Source organism: Xyrauchen texanus, chromosome 47 (assembly GCF_025860055.1).
Source record: "Xyrauchen texanus isolate HMW12.3.18 chromosome 47, RBS_HiC_50CHRs, whole genome shotgun sequence".
NCBI lineage: Eukaryota > Metazoa > Chordata > Actinopteri > Cypriniformes > Catostomidae > Xyrauchen > Xyrauchen texanus.
The window spans coordinates 22,334,945-22,361,135 of record NC_068322.1 but is presented as its reverse complement, the minus strand read 5'-3'; the positions used below and the strand labels follow the sequence as shown (position 1 = coordinate 22,361,135).

Below are 26,191 nucleotides of genomic sequence, written 5' to 3'. Positions count from 1 at the left end.
AGAAACAACATTCTGAGCTGAGCACTAAAGCAAAATGTTTGTCATGAGAGGTTTCAACCACCGCAAGGTGATGATGTATTCATTTTATGTACTTTTTCTTTGTTTTTTAATTTATGTTATCATAAGTTTGGGAGCATATTACAAGGACTTGAATTTCTTCCCCCCCCCTGCTGGTGAGTGCCTTTCATTTTCAAAGACTCGATAATTGTACTTATGTTTTATTCTCTGAAGTGTTATGCTATTTTATCTTTTCTTCAAACATGACATTTAGTGAAAGTAAATGAGTATTCAAAGTTTTGTGTGTGCGCTGTCCTAATTTGGAATTGGAGTGCCAGTTCATTTGAAAGAGTCTTTGACTGCCAAACTATTTGCTTGTTCATTTAGTCATTTATAAAAAGATTATAATGTGAATTGAGTGTAGGCACGATAACCTACAATTTATGCTTAGGTTTCCCCCGACACATAACCATGCAGCATATTAGAGTTTTCTGTCTTTATAACATCTATCAGATTACATATCATAGACTGATATAGTGGCATCTCTGTAATTTACTACTTTATTTTGTTCACACTTCTGATTCAAGCTGCTCTACTTGTCTTAGAAAGCAAATATTTTTAGTAGAAAATTTTGTAGAAAACACATTTTTTACAATCACAGAATATTATCAGTGCCTGTTTATCTGGTTTGGACACTTCTAAACTGGGATCTGGATTGTCTAACTTCTAAAGGGGATTATTTACTCACTCTCATGCACCTGTATGACTTTCTTACTTCTGTGAAAAACACGAAAAGAGATTTTTAGGGACAATTCTCAGTCTAAGTCAACATTCACTCCACATGCTGCTGTGTAGGTCTTGCCTACGAAAGTGGATATTAGCCAACAGGGCTTGGAAGGGTGTGCTGGCCTGGCTTTCTATCCCACTACAAGGAGGTGCATTAAAGGACTGGTACTGCATAATCTCACTGAAGCCTCTTTGCTTGGTGTGGTCAAGTGTAGTGAATACAGCTGCACCTGAAACATGTAGAGTAGGGCAAAGTCCACATTTTGACTATGAAAAATGTTACCAGAGAAAAATGGTCTACTCAGCATCAGAGACTTTCGTATGGTTTTCTTTCTAACGAAAAGCTTATTCTTTATCTCTTTATTGCATTGTTTTTGTGTTGTGTGTTTTTTTTCTTGTCTGTAGAGCATTTTGCTTAACGATTTATTTTTCTCTGTTGAGTTCGCCCATGATGATCTACGTCCCAGCATTGGTCCCAACGGCAAACGTAATAGCACCATATGCGCCAGTGGTGGGGCAAAGATCGTCATGGGCGAGCTCAGTGGAGAAAAAGATCTTGTTAAGCAAAAGGCTCTCTCTTGTGCTTTGCAGACAATAAAACACACAAAATAAACTCAATGCAATGGCATTTCAAATGCGGAAGATATAAAGGATAAGCTTTTCATTAGGGCACATGCAGGAAGGTAGTACATAATTGACTCGATGTTCAGATGAGTAGATTCAATGACGTAGCGTAGATTCGGCTGTCGAGAGATGAAATTGTGATCCTGAAGAGGAAAATTCTGATAAAATGGTTCTGCACTCCAGATTATATCCTCAAGGAGCATTAAGGGCCATGTGCCAATATATTTGAGGGATTTCAAAGGGCTTCAGAGATAGTTACTACTGGGAGGAATTTCCCATGGCATCAGCTACTGATGCAGCGTCGAAGTAACTGATTTTGAGCCTTGGTTTCCACCAAAAAAAAAAACATGGTTACTACAGTCTACAATATTGCTATAGTATAACTATAGTTTTCACGCATAAATATGTTTACTACAGTTATGGTTACTACTAAACAACAATGGTTACATTACTATAATATAACCATAGTTCTTTTTTGCGATGAAACCCAAAATAATAACTAGGATATGCAAAACTATTCCAGAAATTTGAGAATGAGAACAAACCATTCAAATTTATATTAATATTTGGCAAGAGGTGAGCATTTGCATACTTTTGCATTTTATGTTTGACTTGAACACCTACTTTTATTTCCTCATCATTTAAGGGCCTGCAGAAATACATTTAAAGGAAGACAACAAAATAGAATATAAGATACTAGATTCTAAACCTCCTGGTGCTGTGGTGATCAAGGTAAGATAGTTGACCTGTCATTTTCTTGCATTTTGTAAAATATGCTTTAATAAAAATAGATGAGAAAATATCCCTCCCATTTTGCTGATTTTAAATAAACAATTGTTGTTCTTGTTTCTTTCCTAAGAACAAGAGTGCCAACAAAAAACCACCAGCCAAAAATCATGAGGTGTGTACAAAGATTACTTTTATTAAATGAATGTACATTTTAAAAAGAGTATTAAATGTTTTTATGAGTGAATATTCAAACACTTTGAAAAAATCTAGTTTTATCCTGAAAAAGTAAATTGCATCAACCAATAATTTTTTTTTTTCACAGATCAGATATTTTTGCATGTGTGTAAACAGTAAACACACTTTTGTAATCTTGTTGTTTTTGTATTCAGTTTGGGTCAAAGACCAGATCCACAGAAGGGGACTGTTTGGACCACAACCACTCATTATGAGCTTGGTCCACTCTTGCAAAATTTGATTGACTGTCCCACCCGCAGTGTTCTCTAGCCCACCATACACTTAGAGCAGATACTGTTTGAGTGACTTTCAAAATTCAATCTTTGATAACACTTCACAAAAAACTTTAATTTATTAGCATTAGGTATCATGAACAAACAATGAACAATATATTTTGTGCAGCATATCAAAATATTTGTTAATGTTAGTTAATAAAAACACAGTTGTTCATTGTTAGTTCATAGTGTATTAACAAATGTTAACAAATACAACATTAGATTTTAAAAATGTATTAGTATATGCTGAAATTAACATTAACCATAATTAATAAATGTTTTATCCATACTGTTCATAGTTAGTTCATGTTAGCTAATGTTGTTAACTAATGTTAACGTATTGAACCTTCATTTTCCTAACAGTGTCTGTATGAAAAGGTGGTCTGGGGTGATTTCATTGTAAATTCTGCGGAGCTCCTTTGATGACAGAGCAGGATTTTTTTTTTTTTTCTGAAATAGTTTTGCTTTCCCTCGCAATAAGTTTTGCATTCCCTTGCAATACATTTACCATGGTATTAAAACCAAAGTAATAATAGGCCTTCTGTATAAGTAAAACTATGGTAATAAAAATCATAATTTTGTCGTTCGTCCATAATTATGGTTTTACTACAAATACCATGGAAGGCTTAAAAATGAATTAAAGTAAAACAATTAATACATTTAAGAGAATGTTTAAAATTGAGGTGTTTAAAAGGTATAAAATAATGGGTGTATAGGAACATTGTAATATGTATATATGTTTACAGTATCTGTTTGTATAAATGTACTGTATACATATATGTCATGTATATACTGTAGAAATTAAGCAGGTAAATCAAACAGTACATTTTGTTAAGTTTAATTCAAATAATTTATAAAACTAGAGAGGTAAAAACGGTAGGCAAAACAAGCTTTGACCTCAGCCTATTCCTTCCAAAAAAGATGATATTGGATGGGTTGAACTGTCATGAACTCTACAAATACCAAATTAAATAAATCAATGAAAAAAAATGAAACTTATACAGTATACTGCCTTAAAACTATCAAAACTATTGCGAGGGCATGCAAAACTATTTCCGGAAAAAAAAATCATTCAGCGACAATAGATCAAAAGTTCTTCAGGTCTCTCTATCAGTAGCGCCACGAGAAAAAGTAAACAAATTTGAATTTATGCAAAGATGTCTGATGGGAGATAACATTTGACAATACCGAATGGGGCCAATGTCAGGGTACTGGAACATTCATTTCCACCTCCTGAGTAATCATGTTGCTGGGGTCATTTCTAAGGGGAAAAATGGTACAGTTTCAATACCTTGTGTTAAAATGTATAACTCATTTTGCGTACATAATTGTACCCTAAAGACCTAATGTGTATCTTTAAAGGGACAGTTAAGTGTTTTGTTCCTTTTTGTCTCCTTAAGGGTAGAAATGTGTACCCAAAACAAGGGTACGACCCCAGTGACGCCTTGTACAGTTCACAGTTACAATACCATCAGTATCTAAACTAAGAGATTTGAGACCAACAAAAAGTATTTCCGATTTGACCTCTAAAACACTTTTTGCATAAAACTCTAAATGTCACACTTCTAAAAGGATCTTGATGTCACTAAAATGAACTGTTCTGAAAGTCTTCCTCAGCTAGTTAACTATGGGAAGCTGCTTTTTTCGGATGTCTGTATAGTTCAAAAAAGTTTTTATATTTACCAAATATCTGTTATCTTGGACCGTGGCAGCAGACTCCTTTTAAAGCTTTACTTTCTCAGAATAGGAGATGACAATTCAATATGTATTCCTCTTAAAACTACAAAACCTGCAATCATTTCTTGAAATCAATGCTTATTGAAGATAACAGTTTGATTGCTGTATCATGCAGGGTTTTTATCTTTTCAGGGTCGTGTGAACATGCACGTTTTTGAAGACTTCTGCGGTGGATCCGTTGATCAATTTAGGAATAACTTTCTCTATCCGTTATTTCCCAATGTTAGTTCTGTAACTATTTATTTACTATTCATTCTATTTCTTAACAATAATGGTCTCAGTGTATCATATGCTATCGTTTTACTTATTTACAGAGGCGTACTACAGTGAGCAGGCTTGCTGTGTCTCCGAAATCAAACTATTATGGTCTGAGAATCTTTGGCTATCTTCACCCTGCAGTAACTGGTAGGTCCTGCATTGAAAATGTATTTATCGAATTGAATAAACTGCCCAGAAGTGGCAGTTAACAACAGTAATATTGTCTTGTTCACAGATGAATATATTTTTGCTATTGCCTCTGATGACAACTCTGAGTTTTGGCTCAGTTTAGACGAAAGTCCTCAAAATCTTCAAAGGCTCGTTTATGTTGGAGAGGTAATGTCTGGAGTGAATGTGAATGTATATGAAGTTCCATTGGGTGAGATTAAAATGATCAATTAGAAAATGTTAATTGTAGGGCTGTCAATTTAAAGGGGTGATGAAATGCCCCCTTATAATTGTATTATCTTCCCTGAGGTCCACTGATAATCTCAGTAAAGTTTTTTGCACCAAAACTGTCGTAGTTTAGTAATTAATGATAATTTTCCACCCTGTCTCTGGCCCTCTGACTAAAACACTCAGTTTTGGCCTCAGCGTCGCCATAAAACCATTTAGATTGTTTTGTACAATGTAAACAGCCGCTGTTCTGATTGGCTATCATCGTGCAGCTCCTCCAATTCAGCATTATTTGAAATTCAATCAGAAAAGAATAAACAAGATCTCCACAACATTATAAAACTACATTTCAGGTTTTACCCATAACGCACATCCAATACATTGCATCTGAATATATTAAGCTTCACTCAACTGTTAACATTCAGCGCCATAAACTATCAGTCTATGACATATGAAATATTCATGAATGAAACTGTTTACTAACGGTTTTGCTGTCAAGTCCAAGTGTTTTTAACTGCCCTTTCATCAATTACAGTTCCTTTTCAAAGCTTGAATTGTACTACGACTGGTTCACAAGCAGTCCACGCTGATATGAGCCACACATACACAGTCCATAGCACGGTGAAACATGATGCACACACATAGGTGCACTGAGGCGTAGATCAGCAGAAATGCATCCAAACGGTCAAAGTCGTCCAGCTAGTGCTTGTTTACATACACCAACAATCCAAAATAGAGCAGATGGGCGCAAGAACAGCAAGACGCAAAGCAGCTGAATGAAGTCGAACAAGAGTCTCCTTTATGAGTTGTAACAGCTTTGTTTTAACGCAAGAATGTGTTCTCATCTTGTGCTGTCTGCTGTGGGTAAATGTGGTTTGTTCTCTGTATAAGGATGCATGTTGCCTATACAGCAGGCATTTTTACTGTCCCCTGGAGAAAACAGGTGGTTCTTCAAGCTTGAATTGCATGAATTCCTTATTATAGTCTGGGCACATGATTTATTGCATTAAGTATATTAACCCGTCATGCTTTATTTATACAACAGTTAGTTCTATTCCTTGAATCTGATTGGACAAGAAATGTTCCGTAAGTACTGATTTCTCAGAACATCAGCACTCGGATGCTTCATTGTTTGTATCCCTCCGCTTGTGTTCCTGTCATTCTAAACTGAAGTGTAAGAGCAGCGCAGATGTGTAAAAGAGCTAGATGTGTCTTTTGTATTTTCCCTGTGATATTTAGGATTTTAGCCAGCAGGTGGCAACAAAACACCACTGTGACAGGGCGGAGGGCGGGGCCGGGTCATGATTCTCTTATCAGGCTAATCAAGCCTCCGAGAGGGATAAAGGCAGACTGCGGTCGGTGGTGTGACAGAGAGAGAACGTTTACGGGCAGCTGTCCATCCTATGTGTGTTTGTGTCTTTTGGTTTCAGTTTCACATTAAAATGTTATTTATATTGTGAAGCTGGTCCTCACCTCCTCCTTTCCATTGATCCCTTTACAACCAGTTTTATGTGTTTTGAGCCAGTTATGTTTGACGTACATTGTGTCAGAGCACATCAGTCAGCAAGCTGTTTCTTTGAAGTCATTGGTATTGTCTATAACTCCATGATCACTCGGATTACTACTGCTACATTACAGGAAATACAGTTAAACTGACAGCTTCAGCATTAAGGCTTATCACAGCTAAGAGGCACAACAGACGGAGTAATCGAAAACATTCTCAAGGTGCTTACCTTTTACCAGATTTTCCGCATTGTGAGGAGATATAAATATTCAATATGGCGGAGGAGAGAACGGTTTCTATAGTGAATTACTCTTGCGAACCGGCTATGCGAAATACTCGGGGGGGGTGCCCGATCAGACAGCTATTTTTACACAGAGAAAACATGATGTATTTGACCAGAATTCCCATTATCTTCAGCAAGCTGACTAACACTACACTACTGTTTGGGAGTCACGGGTAATTGCACAAACTCAACCTCTCTCTCTCTCTCTCTCTCTCTCTCTCTCTCTCTCTCTCTCTCTCTCTCTCTCTCTACAGCCCAAGCTGTCAATACTGGTTCTAAGGTGACGTTTTTGAATTAGTAATGGAGACTTGTACGCATCTTTTGTATTATCAACAGCAGATGCTGATCTGTGGTGTAAGAATGTAGTTCCATTCACAAATGCCTCGTGCCTGCAGCCGAATCACAGCCGTGCTGATGTAGGGCCATACAGCACTCTTTCTCGTGTGATATTTCTTTAATAATTAATGGCACTGAATTAACGTGTTAAATTGACAGCCCTAATAAAAAAAAAATGCTTTATTTAAGATTATAAAAACATATTATGAATCAGATATTCATAATAATCAGATGAATAAACTGCTATTACTGCCAAAGGAAAATTTAGGAAAACTTCTCTTTTAAATCAGACAGGAGATGAATGGGCTGCACCAGGCGAGTATTGGAAATTTTCAAACCAGATATCCAAACCCATCTTGTAAGGAAAACTTATTTTTGGAGTCTAACTTTTAAAAACATACTCACATATGTTTTAAAGATTGTTGGTCCCAACACATCCCGCAATTTAGTCTTTTCACGTCTCTTTCATTTAGGCTAGTGAAAGGCATGAAGTATTTTTTCGAAGCAATTCTAAAACAGAATGGTGGAATGGATCATCTTGAAATAGCGGTATGTGTTTGTGTTACAATGCCAAATTTGACTTGTACAGTGAACTTAATATAGAATATTTAAATAATCTCAGATTATGTTTGTTTGTTTCTTCTTTTCAGTGGTGCTTAAACCATGACAACAGCAGTTTTTCAGTGATAAGCTCTGAGTTTTTATCACTATATGAAGGTATGTTTGAAAATGAGTCAAATGGCTTAACAGGGTGCCCAAAAAGAGGGGGTGGAAACAATTATGTGTCTTGTATGTAAATGTCTTGTGCACTCTCTGACATTTCCATACCTGACACATTTACAAAGAATTGGGCTGTGAAACAGGTTTTTAAATGCTTTACAACAGTTTGAAGAGAAAGAAGTTTCAATATAAGTAAGCGTTACAGAATGTAGTTTAACAACTCAAACAGTTTGAAGGGGTGTAGGCCTTGGTAGGTTGTTGCTAAGTTTTTCTGAATCATTGCTAGGCAGCTATTAAGGTGTTTTGGCTGGTTGCTAGGGTGACTGTGTTCACTTGACTTTGTGTCAGTACCAACATCTACCAATAGATTTGCCAATGTAAAGTAAACAATTTCGTTTTCAAGTTTGCAAGTTTAAGCAAAGTTCAGTAAATGTTGTAAAAAAAAAATTGGGTTTTGTGTACATTAGATTGGCAGTTGTTGAATTGTATTATGTATATCGGCATTTTTATTGGCCATCTGCCTTAATGATTCCAAAGATTTGGCATCTGCCAATGAAAATCCCATATTGGTTGACCACTGGTTGCTAGGGTATTATTGAATAATATAAAGAGACAGACAAATTGATTGACTTGTGAGTAAAAATACATTCAAATGAAAACTTTTTTAAATTAGAAATATTTGGTAACACTTTATTTTACGTAGTCCTTGATACAGAGTAATTACTTAGTTAATTACTTAGTAATAAATGTTGTAATTACATGTACCAAAATGTAATTAACATGTAACTAAGTTATGGTACAGCCTGTACTTACAGATTGTAATTACACACATGTAATAGGCAGCTACTGTTACACATATGTCTGTTACATACGTGTTACAAATATGTAACAAGCCGAGTCTGTTACATACGTGTTACAAACTTGGTACACTGTAATTACGTAAGAAAGTACTTAGTACCACACAATGTAACAAGAAGTACTTAAATATATTAGGCTACTAAGGTCTGCAGTTACATATGGCAAATGTGTACGTTTTGTAGCATTACATGTATGTAACATAAAATAAAGTGTATCAAGATTGTACTTAAGTGGACTTCATGTGTATCTACATACCTTATCCATCTTAAATAACCCACTAGTTCACCGCTAAAATACATGCATTAGCTTCTTCATTACATTAAAATTACAGAAAATTACACAGGTATAAGCTACGTAAAATAAAGTGTATCAAGACTGTACTTAAGTGGACTTCATGTGTATCTACATACCTTGTCCATATGTACCTTAGTTTGAATTAACTCACTAGTTTACAGCTTAAATACATGCATTAGCTTTAGGGCTGGGACAACGCGATGACGTAGACGCAAAAAATACGTCGACGCAAAATATGCGCGTCGATTCGTCAGACCCAAAACAAAGATGGCGGCGCCGGAGCGTAGTAGCAACACGAGTAGCTCCTCAGACTATCAGCAGTGCAAGGCGGCACGCACTCGCTCCTCAAAAGTATGGGAATACTTTCATTTAAAAGGAAACAATTCCGTGATATGTCGTCTTTGCAAAATGGAGATGGCCTTCCATTCTAGCACCACGGCAATGCACCAGCATCTGAAGAGGCGCCATCCGGCGCGCGCGCGCATGCACACACACACACACACACACACTATTCTTAAGGTGAAAGGAAAGTGTAAGTTGTTATTTGCATGTGATGCTTTTGTTCAGTAAGCTAGGCCCATAAATGTTGAATTCTGAATGTTTATTTTCATTATTTATTTTTTGTTGGAAAAGCACTTTCTGTATTAGCTTAAAGCCCTCAAGTTTACATTGGTTACTGTATTCTTTCAATTGCTCTAAACAAGTATTTTGGGTGACCTTTATTTTTTTATTGAATGCTAGACATTAAGTTGTTATTTTAATCTGAAAGAAGAATTACAAGATGCACTTTTTCAGTAAGCTAGGCCTATGTGTTTTCAAGGCTTCAAGGTTTTATTGAATGCTAACTCTGACTAAGAATGCATTACTTTGCACTTGTATAGTCTTTAATTTTGGAATTTTAAGAGCAATAAACATATATTGCAATGTTAAGGAATTAATGTTTGTTTTCATTCAGATATGTAAATCAACATGTATAAATTGCTATTAGTCAATTCATGGGTAGATAATCGAATCGAAATCGAATCGGACTGGAAAAATGAATCGTTAGATTAATCGATGCATCGGAAAAATAATCGCTAGATTAATTGTTTAAAAAATAATCGTTTATCCCAGCCCTAATTAGCTTCTTTATTACATTACAATTACAGAAAATTACACAGGTATAAGCTACGTAAAATAAAGTGTATCAAGACTGTACTTAAGTGGACTTCATGTGTATCTACATACCTTGTCCATATGTACCTTAGTTTGAATTAACTCTCTAGTTCACAGCTTAAATACATGCATTAGCTTCCTAATTACATTGCTAATTATATGTTGTATTTGAAGGGGAAAATAAATTTACAATTTGACTTGTCATTTTGATAATGTCACCTTTTGTGTGCAGGCAGGTGGATGGAAAGGGTAACCACATCAATTCAACTCTACACTATTGAGTTAAAATACAGTATTCTGTAATTGTAATGTAGTTGGGAAGCTACTGCTTGTATTTATGCTGTGAACTAGTGAGTTTACCCAAACTAAGGTACATATGGACAAGGTATGTAGATACACATGAAGTCCACTTAAGTACAGTCTTGATACACTTTATTTTACGTAGCTTATACCTGTGTAATATTCTGTAGTTGCAATGTAATTAAGAAGCTAATGCATGTATTTATGCTGTGAACTAGTGAGTTTACCCAAACTAAGGTACATATGGACAAGGTATGTAGATACACATGAAGTCCACTTAAGTACAGTCTTGATACACTTTATTTTACGTAGCTTATACCTGTGTAATATTCTGTAGTTGCAATGTAATTAAGAAGCTAATGCATGTATTTATGCTGTGAACTAGTGAGTTTACCCAAACTAAGGTACATATGGACAAGGTATGTAGATACACATGAAGTCCACTTAAGTACAGTCTTGATACACTTTATTTTACGTAGCTTATACCTGTGTAATATTCTGTAGTTGCAATGTAATTAAGAAGCTAATGCATGTATTTATGCTGTGAACTAGTGAGTTTACCCAAACTAAGGCACATATGAATAAGGTAAGATAGAAATGAAGTCCACTTAAGTACAGTCTTGATACACTTTATTTTACGTAGCTTATACCTGTGTAATTTTCTGTAGTTGCAAAGTAATTAGGAAGCTAATGCATGTATTTAAGCTGTGAACTAGAGAGTTAATTCAAACTAAGTTACATATGGACAAGGTATGTAGATACACATGAAGTCCACTTAAGTACAGTCTTGATACACTTTATTTTACGTAGCTTATACCTGTGTAATTTTCTGTAATTTTAATGTAATTAAGAAGCTAATGCATGTATTTTAGCGGTGAACTAGTGGGTTATTTAAGATGGATAAGGTATGTAGATACACATGAAGTCCACTTAAGTACAATCTTGATACACTTTATTTTATGTTACATACATGTAATGCTACAAAACGTACACATTTGCCATATGTAACTGCAGACCTTAGTAGCCTAATATATTTAAGTACTTCTTGTTACATTGTGTGGTACTAAGTACTTTCTTACATAATTACAGTGTACCAAGTTTGTAACACGTATGTAACAGACTCGGCTTGTTACATATTTGTAACACGTATGTAACAGACTCGGCTTGTTACATATGTGTAACAGTAGCTGCCTATTACATGTGTGTAATTACAATCTGTAAGTACAGGCTGTACCATAACTTAGTTACATGTTAATTACATTTTGGTACATGTAATTACAACGTTTATTACTAAGTAATTAACTAAGTAATTACTCTGTATCAAGGACTACGTAAAATAAAGTGTTACCAAATATTTCTTGTGTTCTTGTTAATGTGTAATTACGATTATGAGGAGATTCTACTCGGAGCTGTTCAAATCCTTGGATCTCAAAAGTATTTGTTTCCATGGCAACACTCATAACCCCAAAAAGGAAATATGCACAAAATTGATTACAACAAAATAATTAATTACTAAAATTAATTCACCTCTATATATTCTTGCAAGATATTTAATAACAAAGAAAGTGCTCCAAGATACAGTGGATATAATAAAATGGCATATCTGTTGAAGCCCTGCCATATTGGTTCTTTTTACATGATGTCAGAACTGTCAATTCTGTATTTTTGTAGAACCACGAGTTTACAACTTGTAATTAAGAGTTCAAAGAAGATGTGGATGGTTTCAACAAGTAGGAATCTAGTTGTAGTCATTCCAACATGACGTGAACTCACCGTGATTCATTTCATGGTTTGGTTTCTTGCCATGTTTTTGGATAAAAGATTTACAAGATGTCCATCTGTGGTCCCATAAGCGTGATTTTCCAAATAAGACTTGTTGATACTATGTGTACTTTTTTACTTGTTCAGATGAATCCTCTCTAAAAATGGGAGACATTGATCACATACCTCAAACAGAAGCCAGCTATGATAGATTCCTTAAGCCGTTCACCAAGTCGACCAAACCTACAGGAGATATGGTCAAAGAAGACCCAAGAGACCACATCTATAAAAGTGAGTATTATCTCCATTTGAAAAAATGAAATAATACAATTGGTTTCCTGAAGCGCACTTATAATTTTTCATTGTCTTTCTGCTTCACCAGTTACATTGATGGATGAATCCTACTTGAAAGACTTGTTTGCCGAATGCCATTACAAACCAAGTTACCTACTTGAAAGAAATATTGCACGATATGAAGGCGTAAATTTAGTGAGTTACATTTTTGAACTATGCATATATCTTCTACAGTGCCCCCTTCAATCCCTTACTTACATTCCCTTACTTCAGTACCTTACTTACAATATAGGGTATCCCTGTCACTGTACTGGGGCATTAGGACCCACAAAATGAGCACCCACTGCCTGCCTCACTAACAACTCTTCAGCAGCAACATTTTTTTCCCCAGGAAGTCCCCCATCCAGGCACTAACTAGGCTGAACTCTACTTAACTTCACTGGGCAACCAGTATAGAACTACAGGGTGATATATCTGCTAAATCACATTTACAAAAATGCACTTACAATGGAAGTGTATTGAACGAGGCATTGCATTAACAATTAAGTGTATTAACATGCACACCAATTTTCTGATAACTACCAAAAATCTGTGAAATACTTGACAATAAAATGCCAAACAACTCCAGGGTGAAATCTGTTTAATTGTATTCCCAAGCCATTCTCGAGTCATTCAGTCATGAAAATTAATTCATTCATGTTTCCTGTTCTTGTAGATCTACTTTTCTTCAGTCTACCCAAATGACTTCACAAGACAAACCCATGAGCACAGTGAACAAATGTGCTTCTACAAACAGGATCCATCATTTCAGGAAAAGTAATGAATCATGTTAATGTTTGACTCAGTATACACAATGTTCCCCCATTTTTAGAGAACTGTAATGTTTACATTAGTTGATTATTATATTTAATGCTTTTAACTAGGCATGTGACGGTATTCGGTTCCCCTTCTGTCACTCACTCAACGTTGTGTAGTGACACAAGGGGTCTTCCTTGAGAGCCTTGCATACCTCTGAACTTGAGAAAAGGCCAATGTGAAATTGTCCCATGTCCCTCCATACGGCATACGGGTATAAAGGGAGCGGACGTGCGTCTGTCAATCAGATTTTTTCTTCGGAGCGAGCGGTTGTGTGATCAGCGAGCTGTGTTCATGACTGTTTTACCCACCTCTGCAAGAGAGCTTCTGTTGGATCTGATGGCGCATTCCAGCGGCTTTCTCCTCTCTGCATGCTGTGCAGCCTCTGCCCCTGGGCGCTTCGACAGCGCTTCTCTCAGAAAAGAGTGATTTTCTCTGAAAGATTATATATCCTCTAAAAGAGATTATTTCTGGTAAAAGAGCAACATACACAAGCAAGCGTTGAACGTCCTTTTCAGTACGCGTCATTATAAAGATGCCCTTCCGCTGCTGTGTAGTTCCTGGATGTGGTAGATATCTCTCCAGATCCGACGGTCATAGACGCTGCCCCCCCCCGCATCGCTCCTTCACACAGGATTGAGGACAACCAGGCTGGCAATGGAGGCGATTTGGGGATGGCAACGGGCTCAGTTTTGCCAGGCACAGCCCCACAAACCACCCGCCCCCCAGCATGCTTGTTTGCTTCCTTCCACGCTCTGGACGATGGTGGCTTGCCTCACGGCCAGTTTGCTTCCTCCCTAGAGCCAGATCTGGATGATGACATCGCTGCAGCATCAGAGAGCGCTCAGGCGTTTGACACTGAAGATTCGACTGGGCTGCCGCCCTCGGGCCAGCCCGCCAAGTCTGAGTCTGACGTGCAAATGGCCGCTGTGAGTGTTGGGCTGGACTGGAACCCTCTGTCTTCCCCCCAACGCAGCTTGACGATTGGTACCTGTGCTCCGGGCACCGCTACCAGTCACCTGCATTCGGCATCAAGATTGGTTCACAGCGGTAGACCTGAAGGACGCGTACTTACACGTCTCCATTCTGCCTTCACACCGACCCTTTCTACAGTTCGCATTCGACGGCCAGGCATGTCAGTACAAGGTCCTCCATTCTACCTGTCCCTGTCCCCTTGCGTCTTCACCAAGGTCTTAGAGGCAGCCCTTGCCCCGCTATGGGAGTGGGCATCCGCATACTGAATTATCTCGACGACTGGCTCATCCTAGCACACTCTCGAGAGTTACTATGCGCCCACAGGGACGCACCTTAGCAGTTTGGGGCTTCAGGTCAACTGGGAAAAGAGCAAGCTCTCTCTGGTTCAGAGCATCTCTTTTCTTGGCTTGGAGTTAGACTCAGTGTCAATGTCAGCGCACCTCACAACCGAGTGTGTGCAGTGCTCAGGTGCCTCGCTCGCTTCAAGCCAGGCACAGTGGTTCCTCTCAAATAGTTCCAGAGGGCACATACCATGTGTTAATCACCCCTTCCTGCCATCAGGCTTTCAACCCTTGGACAAACCTCTTTTTTCTGCAGACAGGAGTCTCCCTACAGAAGGTGTCCAGACCTGTCGGGGTCACCACAGATGCCTCTCAACTGGGTTGAGGTGCCATGTGCAACGGGCACGCAGCCACTGGCTCCTGGACGGGTCCCCGCCTGCGTTGGCACATCAACTGCCTTGAGTTGTTGGCTGTATTCCTTGCCCTGCAGAGGTTTCTCCCACTAGTTCGGGCAAGCACGTCTTGATCCGTTCAGACAGCACCGCGACGGTAGCATACATAAATAGCCAAGGCAGTGTGCGCTCTCGTCATATGTCACAACTCGCCCGCCATCTCCTCCTTTGGAGTCAGTTGCGACTCAGGTTGCTACACAGCACTCACATCCCGGGTGACCACAACACGATGGCAGACATACTGTCGCGTCAGGTTACGCTCAGCGGAGAGTGGAGGCTTCACCCCCAGGCGGTCCAACTGGTCTGGGACCAGTTCGGCATGGCTCAGATAGATCTCTTTGCCTCCAGGACAACTCCCATTGCCTGCACTGGTACTCCCTAACAGAGGCCCCTCTCGGCACAGACGCGTTGACACACACCTGGCCCCGGGGGCAAGTACGCATTCCCCCCAGTGAGCCTTCTTGCACTGGTGTTGTGCAAGGTCAGGCAGGATGAGGAACAGGTCACCTTAGTGGTTCTTTACCGGCCCACTCGGAGGGGACAGGGACCACTCTGGAACCTCTATGTCTGGTCCCTGGACGGGATGCAGAAAACTTCAGCAGTCTACCACCTGCAGTTGTAGACATTGATCAACCAAGCCAGAGCTCCCACTACCAGGCAGCTTTACGCCCTCAAGTGGCGTATGTTCGCAAATTGGTGCTCTTCCAGATCTGAAGACCCGCAGTGATGGGCAGTTCTGTCAGTGTTTTCATTCCTGCAGGAGAGATTGGAGGGGTGGCTGTTCCCCTCCACCTTAAAGGTGTATGTTGCTGCTATCGCAGCCCACCACGAAACAGTGGACGGCAAGTCCCTTGGTAAGCACAACCTAATTATCAGGTTCCTTAGTGGCGCCCGGATATTGAACCCTTCCCGGCCAAGCCTGTTCCCCTCCTGGGATCTCTCAGTGTCCTCTCAGTCCTTCAGAGACCCCCCTTCAAGCTGCTTGATTCAGTCGAGCTCAAAGCCCTCTCCTTGAAAATGGCCCTTTTGATCGCGCTCACTTCCATCAAGAGGATTGGGGACCTGCAAGCGTTCTCTGTCAGCGACACTTGCCTGGATTTCGGTCCGGCAGATGCTCAAGTAATCCTAAGACCATGACCAGGCTACATGCCCAAGCTTCCTACGACCCCATTCAGGGACCATGTCGTGAATCTGCAATCGCTGCCCTGGGAGGAGGCAGACCCAGCCTCTTCAGTGCTGTGTCCGGTACATGATTTGCATATCTATGTGGACTTCATGCAGGGCTTTAGATGTTCTGAGCAGCTCTTTGTCTGCTTTGGCAGATGCCGAAAAGGGAACGCCGTCTCCAAACTGAGGTAGACTCATTAGGTCGTTGATGCTATCTCCCTAGCTTATCACACCTAGGCCGTGCCCACCCCCTTGCGGGTTTGAGCATACTCTACAAGGAGTGTGGCATCCTCGCGGGCACTGTCCCACAGCACCTCCCTAGCAGATATCTGCTGAGCAGTAGGCTGGTCAAGCTGCTTCTAGCATGCAACAGCCTGCTTACACCGTCTTAGCAGTTCACGTAACAGTTTAGTGCATGGTGTTTTTAAATGGGACCTCTTGTAACACTACAATCACACAACATCGAGTGAGTGACAGAAGGGGAACGTCATGGTTACTGTTGTAACCTCCGTTCCCTGATGGAGGGAACGAGACATTGTGTCCCCCTTGCCATGGCACTATTCCTACCACTGTAACGTGCCATACATTATTCTCGGCTCCTCAGTGCAAAAACCTGACTGACAGATGCCTGTCCACTCCCGGGGGTGGGATATGCAAATTCTGTATGCCAATTTCACATTGGCCTTTTCTCAAGTTCAGAGGTACGCAAGACTCTCAAGAAAGACCCCTTGTGTCACTACATTCGATAGGGAACGGAGGTTACAACAGTAACCATGACGTTTTATGGTATATCACGGTAAATAACACGCACAATATTGTTATCATGGGCACTTAAAAATACCGTAAATACTGTAGTTCGAGATAACCTTTTATAAACTTTATATTTTTCGAATAGCATTGTAGTTTTTATTCCATCAAGATTTACAACACATTTACAGATTTACAACACTTCGTGTTTGCACTCTGATGTAAAAAAATAAAATAGGCGTGGACTAGAAGCATGGCTGAAGTTGGAATACAGTTTACCCTTTATCCACATTCTAATAGGGTTAAGTCAGGAGTGTGAAAATAGTTTGAGTCCCAGAAAAATGCAGAGGTAGTGATGGTTTCCCTTTGTGTTAAGCATGTGGCAGACAAGTGTCAGCGAAACAGTCAGGAACACCTCCAATGTGATCGCTCATTTGCGTGACAATCATTCTGTTCAAATTCAGCAAGATAAAGGTAAGTTGTGACAATTCTGCTCATTTTTCCAAACTGTTTTTGGAAACAGTTAGCTAAGTGACAACTAAGATGACAATCAAAGTGAACCGTTGTTGCCATTTGCAGATGTGTAGCTTGCTTTCAAATGGACAAAGAGTAATTTACTAAAACTCAGCTAAATACACAGTAACTTTTGCATCTCGTAGTAACAACTAAAATACAGTTGGATCAGATTATACGTCCTGTAATCAGCAATGGCAATGTGGCATAATGATGATTTCAATATGAATTTCAAGTTAGAATGCAATGCAAACGTACGTTGTCATACAGTGTGTGAACGTGTGGTTATTAAATTCGTAGCTAGTGCCTAGTGATATATTAGCAACTGGATAATCCTGAAAAAAAAACATGCATAATTGTTGTAGCCTAGTAGCTGGCTTGATCAAATTATTATAGCCTTACTTTAACATTAGCCTCAACAAAACAATGTCTGTACCAAGTGTGCCGCACAAGCCCTCAAAAGTGAAGCCAAAACGTCTCGATCACCCCCCCGGTGACTGGTCCTAGTATAGGTCATAAGCTGTGCCTCCCCATGTTATACAACGGGACGTGAGACCAACTAAACAATTAAATTTCACTTCACATATCTTTTTTCCAAAGATAGTTTCTGTCATTTACTGTAGTTTCTATCACGTTGATGTAATTTCAAGTGTTTGTTTTCAAAATAAGTTTGTTTTTAGTTAGTTATTTGATGCTATAAAAACGGTGCTGTGACATCATGATTGACAGCTGTGATTTGACAGGTTCTCTGAGCGAAGTAGACACTGAAGCACCAACTAACTTTTTTCGGGATCTTCGGAGGACTGAGGAGATTGGAGCTTTAAATTTAATATCTAAATTTCTATAACTAATTATTTCACACCGTCAAAAGTGCAGGGGCATGTGCTTGCGATTGATTCAGCGAGAGTGAGGGCGGGGCTTTGATTTCGTGGCTTTACTTCCTGCATAATACTGCACAGGTCTGGTCTCGAAATCGCAACTGCGCAGACTCAAGTCCCAAGATGTCAGCGCCATATCGGTACACTGGCGGCTTCAGTTCTCACCAATGGAAAAGAGCGAAGGGACGTCGTCCATCTTTTTTTACAGTCTATGGTCTGTACTGATCTGTAATGATTGGTGGCAATTTGGGATATGACCATTTAAATATTGAAACATCAACTAATTGTTATTTTTGGCTATGTATCTTTGGTGTTGATGGTAGTTTTTTAACGTTCAGGGTTCTTTTCAAAGTTCTTCGTTATCTGTTCATTTAAAGGCCAGTTTGTTCATGAAAAAGTAATAAAACTTGTTATTAAGAGAACAACATTTATCTTTAAACCCATTTTGTAATGTAATTCAATACCGTGATAATACCGTACACCATGATAAAAGCTTCCGCAATTATCGTGACATGAAAATGTTATACCATCACATGCCTACTTACAACAAACTGTATGTTATTTGTGTGGTTGTACAAGTGTATGTATGGTATGATATATGTATGATTTCATCTTTCCTGTTCAAGTCAAGGGTTTGCACCTTATCTCAAAGAGGTTGAGGATCTGGACATACAAAAAAGAGGTAAGGGTAAAATTCTTATTATAGAGGTTTCCTTATTATTACTTATGCTGTCATTAAAGGGTTACACTTTCAGCTGGTTTAACTGGTTTTGGGTATTCTGGTTTAACTGTTTCTTCCAGTCTGACCAAGACAGTGTTTGGCTGATTAGCTCCCACATTAGCCATGCTGGTGTTCAGCTGGTTTAGCTGGTCTCCCAAGTCAGAGTGTGTTCATGAGGCAAACTGTAAATGCAAGCATTGAACTTGTATATTATTCCTTATTTCACTTGATGTCTCCTAACAGTGAAAAATCAGGCCAGGTGGATCATACAGTTTATCAGGGAAATGAAGCTAAATAACAAACCAAGTAAAAACATGAATAACCAACCCTCGTGGACACATAAACTACTTGATGTACAAAAGAATCGGAAAAAATAAAAAATATTTCTATAGCTTGAAATTATTAAAACAAATTAGTTTATTTTAGGACAACTATTTGCTCTAAAAAAAAGAAGAAAAAATATATACTGTATATATATTTTTTGCTTGTTTATTAGGTGCTACTTGCACACAGCAGTCACATGGGGTCTCAGTAGGATCAAATAAAGGCTCCAAAAAGGATTTTAGGAAAACCTTTTCTTGTTGCAATGATGTAATATGATAGCCTTTTAAAATGTAACAAAGCTTAGGGCTATTAATTAGGATTATAAAAAGAAGTGTTACCAATGGAAAACATCGATTTGCTCTTAAAGGGAAACTTGAAAAGTGGGGCCCAGCTGTGTTTCAAGAGTGGAGTAGATTTTCACAATCCACAGCAAATTTACATTCAGCTATGGCTCCATTTTGGTTTGGAAAGACGTCTTATCTCAATTAAATGTATTCCCAATGGATGCCCTACATTTTTGTCTTGATGAATAACCTCACAAATATGTCACAGTACAGAAGTAAAATGTGTTCTGAATGTTCCTTATAATGATTTTTTTCCTGACATTTATATAGCACTTTTCTAGGCACTTTAAATAGTATAAGGGGACCACCAGAGGATGAGAATGTTGACTTCTTTCAGAACACATTTCCTGTTGACCTCTAAATTCTATGGTTCTTTAGAGTACAATTGTATGTACTGGTCTTTCAAAGGACCCAGGAGTCCTGGGATGATACCTAGAACCATTACATTTATCAGCAGAACCTAGAATGTTACAATTTTGTTAATCTCCAATTACATAAAGTATTAAGTCAATTCAAAGAGCCAATACTACAGCACACAAAAAAAGGTTCTTGACAAGAAGAGGGTTCTTTGCTGGACCAAAAATACTTGAGGCACCTTTACTCAAATGCCAAACTGGCAAAAACCTTCTGGCAAACCTCCAGGCATCCTTTAAAGGTCCTCAAATATCATATTTATTAGGATATTTTACAGAGCCTCAAAGCCTTTTCCTTAAGATGGAGTTACTGAAGGAACCATCGGCAACCCTTAGATTTAGAGTTCTTGCAGGAACTAAAGGTGCTTTCTTTTTTGGTTGCTTGGTCAAAACTGGGGTTTGTTTCTTCCTCCCTACCCCCTGCCCCCACTGATCTCTGTTCTCATCATGTTTTTTGGTTCCAAACCACAGTCCGATTGTGTTATAAATGTAAGTACAAGCGGCAGCTGTTAACCACTGTAACCAGGTAACAACTGGAGAAGATGTCAGCTTCACCACTAAAACTTTACATGCACAGAACGACACTTGCGTTTGTCTGACACAGATGCATTGAAAGTGCAATGATGTGAGTTTAAGTGTTTCTCTACCACGATGCTTTGCAAGAGATGTGAAGAATGTTAGCTGTTCTTTGAAGGTGGTTTATTTGATAGCCAAATAGTTTTGAAAAATGCATTCAACCATAATAATTGTGATCAAGATCATACAAATACTGAAGTTGCGTTTCACAGTGTTCACAACCAAGCTTTGTCATCAAACAAATGTGTGTGCCAACCAAATGTGCTAGTGTGAAAGTTTCTCAGAGAACTAAAAGGTGACTGGAGGATCTCCAGAGGGTTCCAGTGGTGTGGCATATGCCTCAAGATGCCTTTAATATTTATAGTGATGGGGTGCTTCTAAGAATTCTTGAAGAACATTTATGTTTAAGAGTGGATGCTAGAACTAAATACTGAATATAGTGCTTATACAATACTTACTGAATTCAGTACTCTAAATTATTTTACAAAACCCAAACTAGGTGGAGGTTCTTCTTGGCAGCGTGTCTTCAACGTGAAACCCTTAGAAGTTGCTTCAAAGCAAAATGCTGCTTCGTCAAGTTCATGCAAAAAAGCAGGAAACATTGTGATGACCCGAAATGATGTCACGCCCATTGTTAGAGCCTTTATGAAAGAATTGCTTTCAAAACAGCCGACACGGTAAGCTCTAAGAGTATTTTAATGTCTCTCTTTCTCCCTCTTTGTGTTTAGCTAAAATGGTTTGTCTTTTAAGAGGTAGATAAACAAAAACAAATGACTTTCCATCTCTACAGTGGGTTCTCTCTGTTGCGAGTGTTGAATGTAGTGAGGCGTGAGGACAATAAAGTGGGCAGCCGGTATCTGTTGGAACTAGAACTTGTAGGCCCTCAGGGTCAGAAAGTTTTGGTTTCACGTTACGTTTATGCACTGCATATGGAATCAGCCCAGGATGCAAAAACAGAACCAGTTCTCTGCAGTCCAAAAGATTTCAGCTGGAACCCATCTGCTACTGTCCATATAATTGTGGCAGGTGATTACCCAATATTTTTCTTGAATTACTAAATAAATGTAATAGTACTTGTTCCATTTTGCATCCTTAGATTTAATCCACCCTGTTGGAAAGACCAGTTTAAACAAACCTGAAGTGTTTTGCTGGTGTTAGCTGGTTTAACTGGTTTTGGGTATTCTGGTTTAACTGTTTCTCCCAATGTGACCAAGACAGTGTTTGGCTGATTAGCTCCCACATTAGCCATGCTGGTGTTCAGCTGGTTTAGCTGGTCTCCCAAGTCAGAGTGTGTTCATGAGGCAAACTGTAAATGCAAGCATTGAACTTGTATATTATTCCTTATTTCACTTGATGTCTCCTAACAGTGAAAAATCAGGCCAGGTGGATCATACAGTTTATCAGGGAAATGGAGAAAATTTACAGAGAAACTGGGGACAAAAACTTTAATGTAATCATTATAGACTACAATAGTTCTGATATGGATATAGAGGAAAGACTCAAGAAAGCTAAATTACCAAGGTAAAGCACTTTGTTTTTAAAGTTTATGTACATATGAGTGTGTTATGCTAATGCTAACATTATCAACATGCACAATGCATATATTTGCAGTTACCAGTATCGGAATATGGAGGGTAATTTTCAAAGATCGGGGGGTCTTCAAGCTGGAATAGATCTCATAAAAGTCAGTAACCGTGTTTCAACAATTAATGCTCATATTTCTGCTTCCTGTAATGTTACAATTATGGATGAAGGAAAGCATTATACAGAATGGATGAAATGTTGCTGAATTCTATATTTTAATTTTGGTCCTATCTCCTCAGGATGAACATAGTATTTTGTTCCTGTGCGACCTGCACCTCTACTATCCTGTGAATATAGTAAATTATATACGTAAACACACTATCGAGGGAAAGATGGTCTATGCTCCAGTTGTGATGAGACTGGACTGTGGTGCTTCTCCAAGAGACCCAACTGGTACTGGTCTCCAATAAGTTCAGTGCTAGCAAGGCAGCAGTGTATTGAAATTCCTCTTCTTTTCGTTTGCTATTACTATATTTGTGTTTGATATTAAAGGTTTTATTCAGATTTAATTCAGCCAAGCCGATAGATATAGAAGCCTATCACTACAGAACACCATAAAAACCACATAGTGATTATGTTACACTATTACCATTATAATATGTACTTACTGACTTGCAAATGGTCTTCTTTTTTGCAATTATTTTGCACTTTGTGTTGATTCTCATGCAGAGCCAACAGTAAATCACTTGACATGGTGGTTCTGATTTGGCATTTAATTGAACCAAAGTTTAAAACCTAAGCCATATCTAAAACATTAAAAAGATTATTTTGCTGCCTTGCAAACATTGATATTTCAATCTGGGAAAATAAACAAAGTTATAAAATACCATGATAATAATCTTGATGTGTTCTTTTATTGGTTGACTGAGGTCAAATATTTTTACTGTTCCATAGGTTTTTGGGAGACTTTTGGTTATGGTCTGATGGGAATCTACAAGTCAGACATGGTCCGAATTGGTGGAATGAACACACAAGAATTCAAAGAAAAATGGGGAGGTGAAGACTGGGAGTTGTTAGACAGGTAACAAGAGGACATCACTAATGCAATTATACAAATTCTGTAGTTTTTGGAAAATTGTTAACCCCAAAATTGTAATTTGTTCAATATTAAATGACTTTCATGTTATCTGTAAATCTGGATGCCGTTTCCCTCTTCTGTGGAACACAAAAGTAGAATTTTCTGAAGAATTTTTATGCAGCTTTTGCCATATATCGACAGTTCATAGTGACCAGGGGCTGCCACCATAACCGCATCATTAAGCCGTTGCTACACTATCAGACACCAAACAATTCCATTTTTGCCGAAGGTGTCAAACAAACAGTATACAGACAGTTTTGCTGAAATTTCTCTCTCTCTCCAGTCAGAGGAATAAAACACTTGCAGTTACAAAATGGCAGAGAGGTGACAAACATGCCAACTCATCGCAACTCTCTCTCTAATTCCCTTTCACGTGGAGCTCCTCAGAAAAACAACAGGAGTACCATGAGAGCATAAATAATTGTAAAACTCTGATTTAGGATGTGAGTCAAGGAGAAACTTTACCTTGTGAAAGTTTGTGATTGTGTATGTGTCCCCTCGAAACTTGCCATAGGACGTGTTTGTCCATATGAAGCTTTCAGTGAGTGAAGAAATTCTGTTCAATAAAAATAGACTGTTGTGCCTCCACATTCTGATTTCATTAGACATTATAGTTTAGGAGAAAATGCATGAAGACACATGGTGATAGAATCACTTAGGATTACAACCAGCATTTGTGATATGCAGTGTAGTGCGATTGCAGATGAAAACTTTCAGATCAACTTTTCAATACTTCAGAAGAGGAGGTGGTCATTGGTCACTTCAAGAGTACACAAGAGGCCGTGCCAGTGACAAAGATTTTTTCTGTGATGTTGGATCCTTTTCTTCCATTGCTGGAACCATTAACTCAGCACAGAGTCCTGATGGTCAAGTGATTAACGACCTCCGGCTGGCAGATGCTAATGCGTGCTCCGTCTCTCACCTACTGGCCGGCTATTATGTAAATTAACCTTAACCTTAAATTATGCTTAAAGTTATTGAGTAGTAATCCTCACCTCCTCCCAAAGTTCATGTCTGCCCCACGTGCAGATTAAAATGATGTCATTTATACCAAAACTAAAAACACCATTTGACAGGAGGGTGATTGATTAAATAATGACAGGATTTTTGTTTTTAGGTGAACCTTACCTTGAAATGTTTTAGATAAAAAATGTTTCTTAAACATCTTATTTTTCCATCTTTTAGAGTCTTAGGAAATGGACTGGAGGTGGAGCGACTCATTGTGAGAAATTTTCTGCATCATTTTCACACCAAACACGGAATGTGGGACGACAGTCCGGCTTAACAGGGGATGCTTGTTTTCATGCTCCAATTGCCGTTTTCTACACTAGCTGCAAATATTTTGCACTCAAAACCGTCATAACCTGTACCAGTTTGTCAGTGGCCTTTACATGATGTTGTTGAATGACTGAGCTTTTAAGTTGATTGTTTTTGTCAAATTGTGGTGTAAATGGTCAAAAGTGTTCATATATTCATTATGAATTTGCGTTTATACAGTTTGTAAATTGTTTTTTTTTACCTTTTTTGGTCAAAATATTTTACACTAATGTATTTGTATGTTGTGAAATTTCATACAGAAATGATGGTAATCCTTTACAAAAAATAAAATAATATATATATAATATACATATTTAAAAAATCTATATATTCTCCAACGAAATTGTGATTTATCAATATATAGGTATAAAATAATGATAATATAAATTAACAGCATTTATTATGTTACAAACCACATGTGGATAAAAAATATAATTTATTTTAAAGTCAAAGTAACATCCAACGTATGTAATAAGAAAAATAAATTAAAAGAACAATAAATCATGGAAACCCAAGGCAAACAACTCAAAGTGCTGGTGAAGAAAGGCAAACACACTGGGAAGAAGGACCTTTTTATGGGCTACTCATTCCAGTTCTCATGTCCGGTAATTCAGAACTCCTGCTCCCAAACTCCACCCTGGAAAAGACAACGCAATCTGGTGGACAACATTTTTTTTAAATAGCACCATACCCAGGGTTGTAACACCTACAACGGAGGCTCCTCAAAGAGGGATTCCGTAACCTTGGATACATACCAAAAATAAATAAATAAATTTATACATTCAATAAGGCTACTTATCCAATAAAAATATTGAAGATATTTGTATAGTCACCAGGACACACTGACGTCAACTCAGTCTGCTCCAACAGCTCGCCAATCGACAGCCCCATCCTCCAGTAATTTTCTGGCACCTTGAAAAGTACCGAACAAATAGGACATTGGAAAGCAAGCGAGAGAAGACTGTAAAACTGGCAACATCATTCAGTCAGGGAACGGGACAACGTATTGGCCATAACATTCTCGACCTCCGAATATGATGGATCTCCGGACTGTTTGGCTGTAAGGACAATGCCCAGAGTGTAAGACGCTGATTTCAGCTACGAAAACAGTGTAAGTGGAGTTTGAGTGGATTGTGGTTAGAAACCACCACAGGTACAGAACCTCCACCCACATACACGTCAAAATGATGAAGTGCCCAAATCAATTTCTATTGTGGAGTAGTTCAACTGGTATGAATTAAATTAATTTGAAAGGAAACTTACTGTTTTTTTAATGCCATTGTCCTCTTTCTGTAGCAACACAGCACCTGCACACAACTGGCTGTCATCTACTTGAATTTGAAAGGGCCGATCCCACCTAGGTTCAGCCAGAAAAGGTGTAGTGCTTAACAGAAGCTTTGCATTTTCAAATGCATGCTGACTATT

General features: G+C 38.5%; 1 protein-coding gene across 1 annotated transcript; it reads left to right on the top strand.

Annotated features, from left to right (window-relative positions):
- b4galnt3a (beta-1,4-N-acetyl-galactosaminyl transferase 3a) lies at nucleotides 1-25,029 on the top strand. Its single transcript, XM_052121122.1, has 20 exons — nucleotides 1-173; nucleotides 2,054-2,139; nucleotides 2,267-2,308; nucleotides 4,515-4,604; nucleotides 4,697-4,787; nucleotides 4,876-4,976; nucleotides 7,450-7,517; nucleotides 7,633-7,708; nucleotides 7,810-7,876; nucleotides 12,395-12,538; nucleotides 12,630-12,736; nucleotides 13,257-13,357; nucleotides 19,036-19,091; nucleotides 21,287-21,464; nucleotides 21,578-21,813; nucleotides 22,155-22,308; nucleotides 22,399-22,471; nucleotides 22,611-22,764; nucleotides 23,266-23,392; nucleotides 24,635-25,029. The coding sequence occupies exons 1-20, from the start codon at nucleotides 35-37 to the stop codon at nucleotides 24,732-24,734; spliced, it is 2,190 nt and encodes a 729-aa protein (XP_051977082.1). The 5' UTR covers nucleotides 1-34; the 3' UTR covers nucleotides 24,735-25,029.
- Nucleotides 25,030-26,191: the final 1,162 nt, after the last annotated feature.

Excerpts from the sequence above, each read along its gene's own strand:
- b4galnt3a (XM_052121122.1), top strand. The coding sequence starts at position 35 with ATGTTTGTCATGAGAGGTTTCAACCACCGCAAGGTGATGATGTATTCA. Across the intron at positions 12,737-13,256 it reads GATATGAAGGCGTAAATTTA|ATCTACTTTTCTTCAGTCTA; the intron begins GTGAGTTACATT and ends CTGTTCTTGTAG. Across the intron at positions 23,393-24,634 it reads GACTGGGAGTTGTTAGACAG|AGTCTTAGGAAATGGACTGG; the intron begins GTAACAAGAGGA and ends TCCATCTTTTAG.